This window comes from Microtus ochrogaster, chromosome 2 (genome assembly GCF_000317375.1).
Source record: "Microtus ochrogaster isolate Prairie Vole_2 chromosome 2, MicOch1.0, whole genome shotgun sequence".
Classification (NCBI taxonomy): Eukaryota; Metazoa; Chordata; class Mammalia; order Rodentia; family Cricetidae; genus Microtus; species Microtus ochrogaster.
Genome location: NC_022010.1, coordinates 90,000,973 through 90,017,372, shown reverse-complemented (window position 1 = coordinate 90,017,372; position 16,400 = coordinate 90,000,973). Strand labels below are relative to the sequence as shown.

Genomic DNA, 16,400 nt, shown 5'->3' with positions numbered 1-16,400 from the left:
TTTTTTTTACAAGGCTACAGTTACTCTGATACACAAATCACCCATAGACTCATCTAAGAAAGAGAATTACAGACCAATATCACTGATGAACATTGATGCAAATATACTCAATAAAAAATAGCAAACTGAATCCAAGAACACATAAAATAAAAAATCATCCATCATGATCAAGTAGGCTCCATCACAGAGATGCAAGGATGGTTCAAAATATGAAAATCTTTAAATGTAACCCACCATATAAATGAAGTGAAAGAAAAAAAACATACAACCATCTTATTAGATACTGAAAAAGCCTTTGAAAAAATACTTCCCTTCAAATTGTTGATCATGAGAGTTAAAGAGAACCTCCAAAACAATATAGAATATTGTATTGTCTTTGTTGTGTCCTAGAAATTAAAATCAAATACTATTTCTTTAGATGTCACAAACTTTTGTCAAAAAAGTTGGGGAAATCAAGCTGGTTGTAACCTTGCGAGCCTCATCCCTGGGAGCTAGTTATCATCGTACTAGAAGGTGCTTTGAAAGTAGCTAAAGGTAACATTATCAATAGTCCTTTACAGCAGAAGACCTCTGAGAAACAACAACAACAATGACAGACCAGGCAAGATACTTTCAATAGTGCAATAGTAACACTTACATTTTATGGGTAACCAAGGACCTCCTAGCTAGACTTAAGGCCCACTCAATATTAGGGAACTTGTATCTTTTACTGTAAACCCTTCTAAGAAGGTTAGAGAGGTTATATATTGCAGAGGAGAACCCTACTGTTATACTGTTAAATGAATATAGATTAAGTTGTGTTCTAAATACTTACCCTTATGCCTACAGATAGGTGCAGCTTTTATTCCTCATCAGAGGGTATTACAGAAATCTATAAGTAGTCAAAGTAGAGAAAATAAGTGACTGTGGGGTCCCAGTATGATGTGGGAGTGATTTCTTATTAATAAAGAAACTGCCTAGGCCCATTTTATAGGCCAACCCTTAGGTAGGTGGAGTAAACAGAACAGGATGCTGGGAGAAAGAAGTTGAGTCAGGGAGTCGCCATGATTGTCCCACTGCAGACAGACGCAGGTTAAGATCTTTCCTGGTAAGCCAGCTCGTGGGCTACAAATATTAATAGAAATGGGTTAGATTAATATGTAAGAGCTAGCCAATAAGAGGCTGGAACTAATGGGGCCAGGCAGTGTTTAAAAGAATACAGTTTCCGTTTAATTATTTTGGGTATAAAGCTAGCCGTGTAGGCGGCCGGGTGCTGGGGACGCAGCTCCGCAGCTCCTAGGTACAACACCAGTATAAGTGGGGACATCTATAACACAATCCCTACACTCAAGGATCAGGGAACATCCTAAAGGCAGGAGAGTAGGGGGATGGTAAAAGGTTGTAAGATTCAGAATACCAGAATGTCTGTCACCCAGTAGTGTCTTCTGGACTTGATACAGATATTGCAACTATGAATTCTCAATAAAATGGCAGCAGAGATGTGAAAAGTTTCACAATGTAAAACTGCTAGATGAAGAGTTACAGATAGTCAGTTGTTGCTGAGGGAGGGAGCATCAGATTTCTTTAGGTGTTCTGTATTTGATTGTTTTACCAAGAGTAAACAATCAACCCTAACGTATCTATACCCAGGAAACAATAATTGGACTCAGTAGCTTATATATGTATATAAAGTTTTCAAAGTAATAATTACAGAAGAGGTCACAAATTCAAGAGGGAATGAGAATGACTCAGGAGGCATTGGAAAAGGGTAATAATGATATAGTATTACAGAACTTGTACATGAAATTCTCACAAAATTAAAATTAAAACAATCAGCAAAATTCATGTAAAAAGAGAAATAAAAATCAGACTAGTAAAGGCTAATATTATGGAACAGGATGAGTGATACTACATATGACAACATTAAAATTTTACTGAGATATATTTGGGATATTAGCTATTAATACTTTAATATTTAGTTAAAAAATTAAAAAATCAGACAAGTGTGAAAATGATACAATGAAATCCATTATTTTGTATAAATTAAATATATATATATATATATAAAGTTACCCAGGGACTTAAGATAAAAAGAAGGCCAAGAAAGTAAAGATCTACTCCATCTAAAAGAAAATAAATGGTGAAGATTTTTCCCTCATTCAGTAGGCTATCTTTTTGTCTTATTGACAGTGTCCTTTGCTTTACAGAAGCTTCTCAGTTTCAGGATGTCCCATTTATTTATCAATGCTCTTATTGTCTGTACTACTGGGGTTATATTTAGGAAGTAGTCTCCTGTGCCTTGAAGGTTACTTCCCACTTTCTCTTCTATCAGGTTCAGTGTGGTCGGATTTATATTGAGGTCTTTAATCCAGTTGGACTTGAGTTTTATGCATGGCGACAGATATGGATCTATTTTCATTCTTCTACAGGTTGACATCCAATTATACCAGCACCATTTGTTGAAGATGCTTTCATTTTTCCATTGTATCTTTTTTGCTTGTATGGAGTTAGCAAGAAACCTGGCTCTAGAAAAATGCCCAAGAACCCATAGGGATGAACCCAGCTGAGACCCTAAGCAATAGAGGAGAGGGGGTCTGAACTGACCTTACCCTGTAGTCAGATGAATGATTATCTTAAATATCACCATAGAACGTTCGTCCAACAACAGATGGGAACAGAGGCAATGACCCACATCACAGCACTGGACTGAGCTCCCAAGATCCAGTTGAAGAGTGGAGGGAGTGAGAGTATGAGCAAGGAATTCAAGACCATGAGTGGGTCATCCACTGAGGCGTTTTGCTTGAGCTAATGGTAGCTCACCAACTCCAACTGGACTTGGAGTGAACGAGCATGGGAACAACCCAGCCCGTCTGAAGGGGGTTGACAGCTGGGTCAGACTGAGGGGCCTCTGATAACGACAATGGGATGTGTCTCTACTTGCATATACTGGTTTCATGGGATCCTATTCTCTTTGGATGTAAACTTTGCTCAACCTAGACATAGTAGGGAGGGCCTTGGACTTTCTACAGGGTGGGGTGCATGGCACTCTCTTAGGATTGGATGGGAGTGGGGGAGGATCTGTAGAGGGAGAGGAAGGGGACTGGGAGGAGGGGAGCGAGTGGTAATTTGGATTGATATTTTTTAAGTAATAAAAAAAGGAAAAAAAAAAAAACCAAAGCAACCAACCTAAAAAAAAGGGGGGGGGGAGAAAAGAAAAAAAAGAAAATAAATGGAGCCAGAAAAGTCAAGTGCTGTGGGACAATGGTCTTTTACCCTGTAAAGATTTGTTGGTTGTATTGGTTTAACAAAATGCTGATTGGCCAGTAGCCAGTAAGGACATATAGGAGGGGTGACCAGGACAGGAGAATTTCCAGAGGGGTGACCAGGACAGGAGAATTTCCGGAAAAGGCTCAGTCTGTAGTCATCACCCAGACACAGAGGAAGCAAGATGAGAATGCCTTGCTGATGCTGATAAAAGGTACCAAGCCACATGGCTAACACAGACAAGAATTATGAGTTAACTTAAGATGTAAAAATTAGTTAATAAGGAGTCTGAGCTAATGGGCCAACCAGTTTATAATTAATGTAGACCACTGTGTGTTTCTTTGGGACTGAATGGCTGTGGGACTGGGCAGGACAGAAACCTCTGTCAACAGTCCAGCCTGCCTTGTATGGATTCTAGTATACCATTCTTTCCCCAAATTAAATAATTATTGTCACAGTTACTTTAGATTGTCTTTATTGCTAAGTTGGAACAGATATGCCAAATAATAACAGTGATCTGCATTGAGTTTCACCTATTTCCTCTTAAAATTAATTAAGATGAGATTCAACTATAACTTTCATGGTTTGAAGCATTATTAGTCAGTAAGTGCAATTTTTTCACTGTTGAACATAAAATGACTATGATACAGATTAATTTCATTCTTGTGCCTCTGCATGAATATAACCAGGCACACATAATTTTCAAGAGAAGTATGCTGATAAAATTCAGCTCTCATTATTAATAAATAACTAGCATAAGGTAAAATGCCATCTTTACTAGATTTATAATTTGAGGACATAAATATTTAAAAGATCCCTTTAATTTTTTAAATTAATATTTGCTTTGCATTTGTTCAAGGAGCACTTCAAATAACTCACATTGCTTTTGAAATGCTGATATGAGTGCATATGCATTATTAAATACTCATATTCCTGAGGTATATCTAGGTCTTTTTAATAGTAGAAAACAAAACCATTGATAAAAAAGGGAAGAAAAGAATTGGAAAACAATTATGAAATTTTTAGTAATGCGTTCTGAAATATATAAGAATACTATTTTAGAAGCTATTGTTGGTATTGCATTATATGCATGATGTCCTTCTATGTATTCTAAGTATGTTACTTAATAATATAATATATGTAATAACTTTAAGAATTGAAATTAGAATGATGATTTTCAGGAGCTGATATAAGTAGGTAAAACAGGCTAATCGACACTGAGTTTCAGTTATATTGTTTTATATTTTTTCCTAAAATTACAATAATAAATATTTAAAATAAAGGCATATGCAAATTAAATGAAATTATATCATTATGCCATTTAAGGTGATAATGGTCCCTGATGTGGGATTTCCCTTTGTATGCTGATATTACCCTTAATGAATAAAGAACTGCTTTGAGCCTATAGCAGAGCAGGGCAGAGTGGAACAGAGCTAGGCAGAGAGGACTGGACTGAATGCTGGGAGAAAGAAGGGCAGAGTCAGGGAGACGCCATGTCGCCCAGCTGCAGACAGATGCCAGAACTGTAGCTGGTAAGCCACAGCCACATGGCCATACACAGATTAATAGAAACGGGTTAGATTAATATGTAAGAGTTAGTCAATAAGAAGCTAAAGTTAATGGCCCAAGCAGTGATTTAATTAATACAGTTTCTGTGTGATTATTTCAGGTAGCGGGGCGGCTCAGAATCAACAAGCGGTCTTCTCCAACAGCACCCTCCCCCCAGAGCGATAGACTATTTAACAGAATCTCCAGTACTAAGCATGAGAAACCTCTTTCCAAGTTGTCATTCCCGTGTCTCCCAGAGGTTTTTTAGAACATTATAATCTATTTGTGTTGCCCCTGGTTGCCTCCCTTGAAGCTGAAGGTGAGTCCTATCGCTGAAGACATCATGTGCTTCTGAAACAGTAAAGAATTAGACCTGGCTCTGACCCCAAAACCTCCTTCTCCGGGACTGGCTTTCATGGTACTGGAAAATAATATACAAGCTGCTAAGGGAGGAAAGCGCCAGTAGTCTTACCAGCTGTGATGCCATGGACCACCATGGCAATCATGGACAAGACAGTGCACTAAAGATACACTATTGGTGCTTAAATCGCGGTTGTCACAAACAGCTGTCTAAATGGACTTACAGCTCACTCAGCAGGAGGGAAATCCTTCTTGGTCCTGTAAACCTAGCTTACTATCTGTGGCTAGTGCCTAGTGAGATCATGGATCTTAGAGATACATCTACTACTGCCGCTTTCCCAAATCAGCATAATTTTAATTGCATTTTAAATTCTTGTCCTTATGTTCACAGGAAAGCATATCAAAGAAGCTTCATATTGGAACAGATGGAGCTCATTACAGAAATCTATGATTGACCAAAATGCAGAGACCCACTGATGTGAGGTACTTAGTCCCAGTTGGTACATACACACTGTAACCCCTACACCTACGGCTCAGGAAACCTAGTGGAAGAGAGGGCAGAGAGCTTGTATAATGGCCAGATGACTAGTCAGTCTGCTGTGAGATTACATCTTATGACAAAGAAGCTACACACACGTTATAAAATGTAAGTTGTAAGGTTTAGATACTGACAGTATTTGTTCAGTTTCTACAAATCTTATTTATGAAATTTATCTCTGTCACAGAAGAGATACTGAGTAGGGGTGATGATTAAGAGTTCACTTAATTATCACGAGTTTATTCCATTGCCAAAGGCAGAAAACTATGTGACATTATGCTTCTGGGTAGTCAGAGTTAGGATTTCCTCACTAGGGTGTAATGCATTGTATTTTTAAACCAAAAGCACAGGTAGTACCACACACACCCAATTCTCTTTCTTAACACCCACCTGAACTCTTGATCAAGCATCCCACAGGTAATATGTATCAGGAAAAATGTCCCCGAGGACCCAAATAGCATTAGATTTATGAATCTGGAGCCAGTCAGCCAGCCAGCCACTGGCAGTGGAAGTGGGTTGCAATCTTGTACTTAGTTGTGCTACAACTCTTCATAATAAAATAGCAAATTGAAGTGATTTTCAGACAGTGTGGGAGACCGAAGGGAAATGTTTCTGCCTCCAGTAAGCACAGAAGGCTATTAATGAGCCATGTCTGGCTCCCCCACCACGTAGTACATTCAGCGACTGCCTGCTTTCTGTGCTCACGGAAGCTGTGATTATCAAATTCTAAAGCAGTGGTTGGAAAAATGACTGAGCTTTTCAGAATTTATGGGCTATATATATGTATTCTTATATATTTTATTTGTTCCTGGCAAGGAGAATTGAGTGCCCACTGTTGACGCGGGTTTATACGGCACACTTTGAGCTCCTGGAGAAGGGTTATGATACCAAAGATGAAACAAGATGTTATGGAAGGGAAAGATGTTAGTGGCCATTGTTGTCCTCATTTTTATTTTTGTCTAGTTACATTTTTTTTCAATATATCTTAAGATAAGGGCTACCTATGTAGCCTTAGATGGTCTTGAACTCATTTTAATCCTCCTGCTTCAGCTTTTGAATTGCTGAAATTACAGATATGAACATTCATGCCCAGATTTTTCTTGTATTTTAACCATGTAAGGTTCTTTTTTGTATTTTGAAAAAAAAATCCAGCATGCTTATAGACTTAGTATTTCTGATATTTTCTTTAAAAAGCACTTTGACTTATACATCTATTACAATTTGCTTTCTTAAAATTATTAATTTTCCATTTGGAATTAATTCATTGTACCTAGTACTGGGCTACAGAAAGACAGTTTCTTACAGGTATACAATTTACACTGAATTATCACCCCATACTCCCTCTTGCCCTCTCCTTTTCCCCTCTGCTCCTCTTAGCAGTTCAATTTCCCCCTAGATAGCTTCATATCGACTTTATGTCGTATATACAGATATGATTTTATGCATCTTTGTAAAAATCTAGGACACATATGTTTAAATAAGTATGTTCCCCGTAGGCTTATATATTTGAATATTTAGTTACCAGGTTATGGCACTACTTGAAAGGACTTGAAGGATTAAGAGGTGTGGCCTTGTAGGAGGAAGTGTGTCACTGGGAGTGGGCTATGAGGCTTCAAAAGTCCATGTAAGCCCAGAGTCTCTCTCTGATTGTGCATCAGGATGCAGTCCTCAGCTTCTGCTCCAGCACCTGCCTAACGCTGCCATAATTCCTGCCAGGATGGTAATGGACTAAACCTCCACAACTGTAACGATGTCACCAGTTAAAATGCTTTCTCTTAAAGTAGCTGCCTTGGTCATGGTGTCTCTTAACAGTAATAGAACAGTGAATACGATACCACATGAGAGAAAAATATGATATTTGTCATTCTGAGATGACAATGAGTTTAATATGAGTATCTTAAGCTGTATCCAATTTCTTGCAAATAACATAACTCATTCTTGTCTGTAACTGAAAAAGCTCCACTGGCTCTACACACCACATTTTAGCTGTTACTTTGTTGACAGACACATAGCTTGGTTCTATTACTGAGCTATTTTGAACAGTTCTACAATAAACACTGATGTGCAAATATCTATGTGCTGCATTGAGTTGGAGTCTTTCAGATAAATATACAGGGGCATAGAGTTGAGTTATATGGTGGTTCTATTTTCAGGTTTTTGATTAACCTCATATTGATTTCATAGTGGCTGGATAAGTTTATGTTCCTACCAACAGTGTATGAGGGGTTAGCTTCTGTCTACATCCCTCCCATCATTTGCTATTTGTTTTCTTTATGAATGCCACTATGACTGGCGTGAGATGGCATCTTAAGGTAGTGTTTATTTGTATTTCTTCAATGGCTAAGAATAATAGGTTTACTGACCATTTGTAATTCAACCTTTGAGAATCATTTCTTCTTTTCTTTAGCCCACTTATTAAATAGGTCATTTAATTTTTAGATCTTTTAGTGCTCTCTGTATACTTCAAATGATATAATTTTTACTTTCGTGAAACATGCATGTGAAGAGGCAATATCCACTGCATGCAGAGTTGATGGTGTCTTATAAGGAGAATCAAATACCAGTTTAATCAAGAGACCTCACAGCATAGAAACGCATCACTTTTGGAGTCATGAAGATTTACATGTGGATCTTTTCTTATAAACTCTACAACAGTCAATAAAGTTCTTTTTTAGCAACTTTAGGAGGTAGATACTCTTTACAATGCCATTATTCACAGGGATCAGAAGACATAGGAAAGCTGCCAGCATCCCTAAGGACCCACAGCCAGTATGAGGCAAAGATGTAGCCATCCAGATTTTCATAGCAGTATTAACGGGGCCAGCACCGATAAAAGCTTTGCTTCATCCTAGATTGTCAGTTACCTATTTGGTGTATCATTAGAGCTGAAAAATGCTAGTTTTGAAATGTTAACTCATGACATATACCATTTATAAACATGTGATATAGGATGTCATGCCTTTTAATTATTTAATTGATTCTTTGTACATATTATTATTTGTTCCTTGTTCAGTAGAATAAAAAGTATATCTTAAACTAACCTTTTCCACTTAATTTTCTTTACCAGCCATTTGCTGCAATTTTTAGCTCTAATTTAAATCCAATGTCTGTTCATTATTTGTTGCTATATTTTGCTTTGGGTAGTTGTTCTAAAAAATGTAAAACCAACCTATGCCAAACATTATGAGATAATGAGTCATTTTGAAATATATCTGATAAAAATATGTTTGGGACAAAAATAATGAAAGACATAAGTGTATGTGTATTTCAAGTACCATAGGTGTCCAAGATAAATTCTAAAATAATTTAGAGCATTTATAGGTAAAATTTAAAGGGAGAACGTTCTGAAGTGGGCACAACTGAGAACAAACAGCTCATGCCCCTAGCCTATGAATTTCATTTTGCCTTAAAGATCACACTTGGTCAAGAGTGTGTGCTGTGGATGTAGTTTCTATTTATGATAACCCAAAGATGCTGCTGAATTCAGCTTTAGGGATTAAATCTGGACATAGAGTCAAGTCACAAGACAGATACATCATCACCACCAACATTGAGAGCAGTTGGAAGAAGAGGACAAGAATCAAGCAAAATAAGTAGAAATAAGATAAAGGGAGAAAGACAAGATGCAAACAGAAAATGTTCAAATAGCAAGGGACGGAAAATGAGGTGGAAATATAAAGAAAGACAACACATTCTAAATGGAAAAGTCTCAGTCACATTTCATAAGCACAGATAATACTTATGCCATTTATTGGATACATTAAAAAGTTCACCGACATGCATATACATCACCTTTCCTGAGGATAAAAACATTGGCTTCAGTGAATATTTTCATATTTCATTCACTTGCCACTCTCAATGTGCATTTTCCAAGCATCTGTGGTGCTTCGACACTTAACATGATGAATACACTTCAAAAAATAATTTTGAGACTTTCCTAGCTTTCGTTTGTTCCACTATATATTCATGTGAAGTCATCTTAAACAGAATGAGTTTTAGCCTTTTATTCTAAGAGATATCATTGCTAAAGGAATGCTATTTGTTTTTTTTTTCCTCTTTAGATAGCCAAATGAACATGAGGGACAAAACTGGCAGAATTTGGGACAGCAATGTAAGGACTCAGCACTTTAGAAAATGTATAAATATCACATTAAGTTGGTAAATGTGATATGGCTTCATGAATAAGTGGCAATTGAGTTTTATTTTTACTTCCTAATTGATGGCAGAAACATCTAGTATATATATATATATTATAATCATTAATATAGCAAGTAAATTTATAGGAGAAATCAATTATATTATTAAGTGTACATCCTTTCCCTTCAGTAATGCTTTCATGTATCACAGAACCATACTAATTCACCCAGAGAAAATGCTGCTATTTCTGTTGAAAACCCATGCTTACTATTATGTAAAAATTAATCCATGATGAATTACTTCAAGTATAGATTCCAGAATAGCTTATTTAAATGGCATCAGAAAAGAGCACCTCACCCTCAAAAAGGAGTCGAGGGATCCATTCTCCATATACTCTACCACGATCATTACTGGTCGGCCTGCAAGAGAGCAAGGAACAGGCATTATTAGGGCAATCACAGAGAGATGTGCTGCAGGCAGGGATTTCCAGCTGCAGTAGCTAACGTATTTGTGTTTTTAAAAAGTGAAGCTCACTCTTCAACCTCTTCTATGAAAGTATACTCATATATGCATCTCCTTTTTTCCTCTATACCATTATTTGTTTTTGAGTTCACAAAGGGCCACTGGTTGCCATCTGAGTGACAAAGGAATTAAACATGTTTTACAAATGTCTAGCGATTGCTTGTATAGATATGTGTGTGCGTGTGTGTGTTGTACTTTAGTTTTCCCACAAATGACAACCAGGACACTAAAGTCATCACTTAAGCAGCCACCACCTCTGTTTCTGCAGTTGTGGCACAGCTTCCGTGATATTGCAGCACTTTTTTTCCCCCTTAGAGTGGGTAGTTCTGAAATTACTAAATTATTTCTAAATCAAAGCAGAAAGGAGAAATTCATAAATCTTCGTTGACTACTTATAAAAGATCAGACATAGGCTGCATTTAAGGGATTCCATGCAGAATAATTTTCAGTAGGTTGATGAATATCGCATACTGGGTAGGATCTGTACGCATGCCTGATCATCTCTTTATTGTGCACTGATTTGATCATCAGAGGGCCAATGGCAATGCATGAAAAACAGGTAACTCTGACTTGTAGTTTAGTGCAGAAGCAAAGATCAGAAGTTGAGCATCATTTATTTCTCCTTCTCCCACACCAATTGCTACAGCTCCCAATACATCTCTATTATGCGGAATATTTGACATAAATAACTTCGATTTGTTTCAAAGAAGAGAATGTACAATTGTACAGGCTTAAAAGATAAAATTTCAATTGAGTAAAAAATGATATTTACCTGAAATAGGAATCTATCAATGCTTATTTTTCTTTCTTTATTCTTGATGATTCAATCTGAATGGCACATAGCTATTTTTATGACACACACACAAAACTGTCTCTGCCAATGCCAATGATGAAAATGTTGGACTTGTAATTCAAACCTTTTTTTCCTGATCTCAAAGCCTTGCAGGCTAGAAAGGGTAGCCATAATAAATTGCTTCCATGTATGCAAATGCTAGATTTTACATTTGAATGTATATTTTAAAGAAAGATGAGCTAAAGGTTAAAAGGTGCAATAAAGCTCCCCATTTATCATGCATAGAATTCAAACCTAAGGAATTTTTCCATTTGGAGAGAATATTAACTTATGCTCTATAATGCTCCTAAAAGTTATTAATCTTACCCATATGAACAAAGAACTATATTGTCAATTCTAGAGGTGAGATGAATTGTCAGCACTCTCATACACAGGGGTCAAGAAGACCTGGTTTGCAGCCTGAAAATTGGTCACTCTGTCTTTTCTTGGCTCCTCGGCTTCAGAGAGCCAGGAGATAGCAATCTAAGACCAACACTTAGGTAGGAAAAGTAGAGAAAATCAAAAGCTATCTTTGTAACTCAACACCAAATTCTGAGCAAATATTCAAGTTAGAATAGTAGTGGATTTTGAGTGCTTAGAAGGAATGCTGAGTCACTGAATTATGCCCCCTCTGTATTTTTTATACCTCTGTAATAGCTCCTGATCACTGACTGCTGTTAAAGTTTCTACTCCTCAATAATATGAGTTTTGTTAGAATTTAAGGGCTTGCAAACACTTCCTTGCATTGCTACACCCCTATTACACAGATAAAGAAACTGAGGGATAGAGAAGTAAAGTCTGTTTCTTGAGCCTGCTGACAGTATTAGGCATTCCATTTGATGCTCTGGATCCTTGAACCTTGATAGTATAACTGCATCTCAGAAGAGATGAGTGGGTCATATCTATAAGTCTAGTCTAGCTAACTGTTCTCTCCAGCAAAGGATGCTTTCCTAGTCAACCTTGCCACTTTGTTCTACCAGCTGTCATCATTTTCATTGTCCAATTCTGCCTCTGCCTTCCACTTTGCTGTTCACCTGTCAGAGTTATTTCTCAGCTTGTTCCTCTTTGCGATACCTCCTCTTGTATTTAAACACTGTACATCCTTGTTAGCCTTCACGCTGACATTTTCAATAGATCCCTATCACTGCTGTTGTGTATGCTATGTCATGCTGTGCTTGGCCTTTTTCTTGCTTTGTCTTTTTTTCTGTAGGAATTTGTATTCTCATTCACTGGGTTTCTTGAGGTCACTTCCTACAGATAAGAGTGTGGTAGGTGCTTCATGAAATCACTTTCTGTTTTCTTACTGATTTCACTCTCCTTATGAAATTAGCACTGAATCTTTTCAGCAAGATTCCCGTCTGTGTGAATTCAAAGCACTCTGGGCATAGTTCTATCTATAACCCATTTGTAGTTACTTCTGGAAGTCTTAAAATCCATCAGCGACAACTTTCACTACTCATTTAGAATGATAAGGAATTAGATGACGACTTCCCCACTTTCTTGTAAGTTAAAAGTTTCTTTTGAGCCGTTCTTTTGCATTTTATGCAAAACTCTCCGTTGAGAGTGGCTGAACTAATGAATTGTGGGTTTTTTTTTCAGACTACTGTCAGAATTTAATCTGTAATTTATTTCCTAATGGTTCTCTATAGGAAATATGTAGTTATAATGTGAAGGTTAAAGGCAAACTTGTAGTCCCTATTGCATTTGTGAAAAAAATAAGGGATCTTATAAAAATTCAGGTGCTATTCTTTATTTCCATTTTAGGTAAGTGAAGCTTTTTGGTACACATTCCTTTTTTGACTCGGGTTTTCAATATGTACCATTATATATGTAAATCATACATATATATTCTAAGAATGTGACTCTTCTTAGAGGATATACTTGAAAATAATCAATTTTTTTTTCTAAATTTTCAAAAATATCTGAGCTCCTTTCCTTTAGTAAATTTTAGTCTGTTGCCCCAAATGCCTCCCACCACAGCATCATCTTAGTGACTGAACTGTGCTAAAAACAATGAGCATGCCCCAAGATGCTTTAACCTCAGTCATTTTTCAAGGTCACCACTTAATTTAAAGAAAGTTCATTGGTTTGATGTTAAATCTCCCAAGCTATCCCATGTTATTGGTTTCAAGATTGCGAAATTATAAATAGCCAGATGTTATTATGAATAGTCTTAACTATGTAAGAATCAAAATCTGAGAAATCACTTACTTATATTCTGAAGAAAATAACAAAATTCCTTTTTATCCTTTTCTACTATATAGACAACAATAACTATTTTCTTTCAGCTGGAATTTTAGGAAGCATGTGTATATATGTATAATATATACATATGCCCATAAATATATGTATATGTTTTATTATTTATGTTCAAATACTCTCAACACCTGTAATGACTTCCATAAAGGAGGCTTGCAGAATCCATATGATCATAAGACTTTATTCTTCTCATGATGGTATTAGAAAAAAGAAAACAAAGACATTCTTTGACTTTCTTATAAAAACCTCAGAGAAATACTTTGTTGGTGAAACAGGTTTTCTTCAGAGAAGGTTTGTAAAAGATGAGGATTACAGAGATTTGCCATTTTTATATAAGTAATGAGTCTGTGATGGATGTGGCATTTTGAATCAGTTCAGCAATTTCTAATGTGCAGCCAGTAAAATGAAGAATCGAAAGAAATCTCAACAACCTCAGAACTCTATTACAGATTTAAATCATTCTAGCTTACTTAACATTCAATCATGTCTATATTTTGTCTACCAGGTTGTCAACTTGCAGCAGTAACTCGGATTGACAAAATGCCACTATTCTACCCACTTGGTATTCACTACTTCTAAAGCCGGTTATTTCATCTATTCTTCTTCACTGCCTGTTTTATAGATAGGGAATTGCAGTTATAATCTCCTCTGGGTTTGATGACAAATGAAATAATTTTCTTATCCATGCAATACTTTCCAAAGATATAGGTAATATAAATCTGAAAAGATATAATATATTAAATTGTTGTTTTTATTCACATGGTAACTACCAAAATTGGGAAACCGTTTTACTTGTAAAGTGTTTCCTGGTATGGATCAGAACCTCTCCCAAACAAAACTCCTCCTCAATGACTTCGAATCTTATGATATTTCAAATTTATGAATTAAAATTTAAACTCATTTTTAACTTAATACTTTGATCTAACAGTAGTGCTTGAAAATGACACACCTATTGGGTACTATGTGAAGTTTCAACACACACATACATTGAGCAATATTTCAATAAGGATAATATCTGTCTCATTAAACCTTTTTTATTTTTTATAGTGAAAACATTTAAAGTCACTTTCCAGAATTCTGAAACATTGAGTCCATCATATTGACTCGGCTGTCCAGTGGCATCAGAACTTCTTGCTCCCATGTGATGGGCTATCCACTGGTAATCAGATCACTGCTACTCATCCCAAACTCTGGTCACACACCCTCTCAGCTTCTCTGAGATATACCAGTCCACAATGCCCAGTAGAGTGAAGAAAGGCAGTATTTATTCTGTTTAACACAGTGATCTCTAGGTCCAACTGTGTTTTCACAATTTGAAATACTTCCTTCAGTGAAGATTCTGTCAAGAATTGGGCAGGAAGCCATTCATGTTACAATTTAACAGGGGATCTTTGTATTCTGTCTGTGTCCTGAAAATTTTAATGAAGATGAATTCAAAAATAATGAACTGAGCTGTTCAGGGGAGAAAGTTTCAAGGTGGCATACTACAAGTGGTTACTGCTCACTACTCTTAGACTTATAGCTGGATAGAGCAGAATGATGCCTAAAAACTTGCAGTTTGGTAAGTAAAGGGATCTGGGTTAACTTGAAAGTTGCAACAAAGCAAGTACAGACAACGCATTTGCGATTTGTAATCATTAAAGAGATTAGAGCTATCACAGAGCACAGAATTCATATTGGGGCAATTACGAAAGCACTTAGATTGTAAAACTCCACCGATTTGAAGTTTCTGGATATGAGTGTAAATTCACTGGATAATAGAACCCTTGGTTAGAAAATGGCTTCCTTGGGAAGCATTTTTATATGTTCACACAGAAAGGTATAGTACACTAACGTAGCTATGGTCTAAGTAAGCCAAGTTAAGGGACAGTAGAATTTGGCCTATGTGGTATTGTTTTTTTCAGGCATGCAAAATGGAAGCCAAGATGAGAGTAATGGAAGCTTGCATATAGGATCTAGAAAGGCACTGAGGCCACGCAAGGTGTTCCGGGGTCAGATTCTCCTCAAAGAGGAATCAAGAAGCCACTGATTGAAGTTTGTGAAACCTAAGTGACAATTGATATGCTAGGATAGAGAGATGCCCCCAAAGCAGGCCATTCAATGAGGAAGCAGCAGGTACTGAGTGGATATGACCAAGTGAGACCCCACTTTCCACAGGCAATAGATCTTGAGGGCTACTGGACACCAGCTGACGTCATGAGACTCTGATGCCCTCTGATTGCTTGCTCTGCTAAGCTCTGATCCTTGTTTGGTCCTACTTTTCTTAACTATACTCAGTTCCTGACTTTTGTAATGGGAATAGTCATTTGTTGTTGTATATTGGAATTATGCAACATTTTCTTGGCTCTTTTTTTAATTAAAAGAAAAGTATTTTTTCCCTAGACAAAGAACTACAGGCAGTTAAAGCCTGCTGGAAGAAGGAGACTTAGCCTTTCCCAACCTTTTCAGAAACAACCTTTTTGGTTGTTTAGTATTAAAGTGGTTAGTTTTAAAATCATATACACATAAACAACAAAAATGATTGTACTTAGATATATCTATACATACACATATGTACACAATACATAAATACATACATATATATTTTACATACATATGTATACATACATATGTGTGTATGCAACAATAATAAAGCAAAAGAAGTTATCTACTTGAGAGTTGGGGAGGGGTCGGAGGGAGGATACCTGGGAAAGCAAGAAAAAAGAAAAGGAAAGTGATGTAATTTATTTTAATTAAAATTAAAAAGTATATTTATTCATCAACATACTATTTAGAATCATAACATACAGTGAAACAAAAAGACATTTTGTAGAGAGACCCCACCTTTTGGGGCGGGACAGCCTCGGGCGAATGTTTTTACTAATTAATTGGGACGCGCGGACTGGAGCCCTTCCTGTTTCCGGTTTTACGGTGGATCGCTGAACTCCGGGTGTGTGAGTGTGCTTTTATATTAAAATTGTC

The 16,400-nt window shown here is 36.6% G+C and overlaps 1 protein-coding gene across 3 annotated transcripts in view; it reads right to left on the bottom strand.

Moving 5' to 3' along the window:
- Epha6 (EPH receptor A6) overlaps positions 1-16,400 on the bottom strand; it is a 918,005-nt gene that overhangs the window by 144,965 nt on the left and 756,640 nt on the right. For all 3 annotated transcript variants that reach the window (XM_026787030.1, XM_013353099.2, XM_026787032.1), the window contains one exon: positions 10,184-10,245. In XM_026787030.1, coding sequence (XP_026642831.1) covers positions 10,184-10,245 — 62 coding nt within the window. The remainder of the gene's footprint in view (positions 1-10,183; positions 10,246-16,400) is intronic.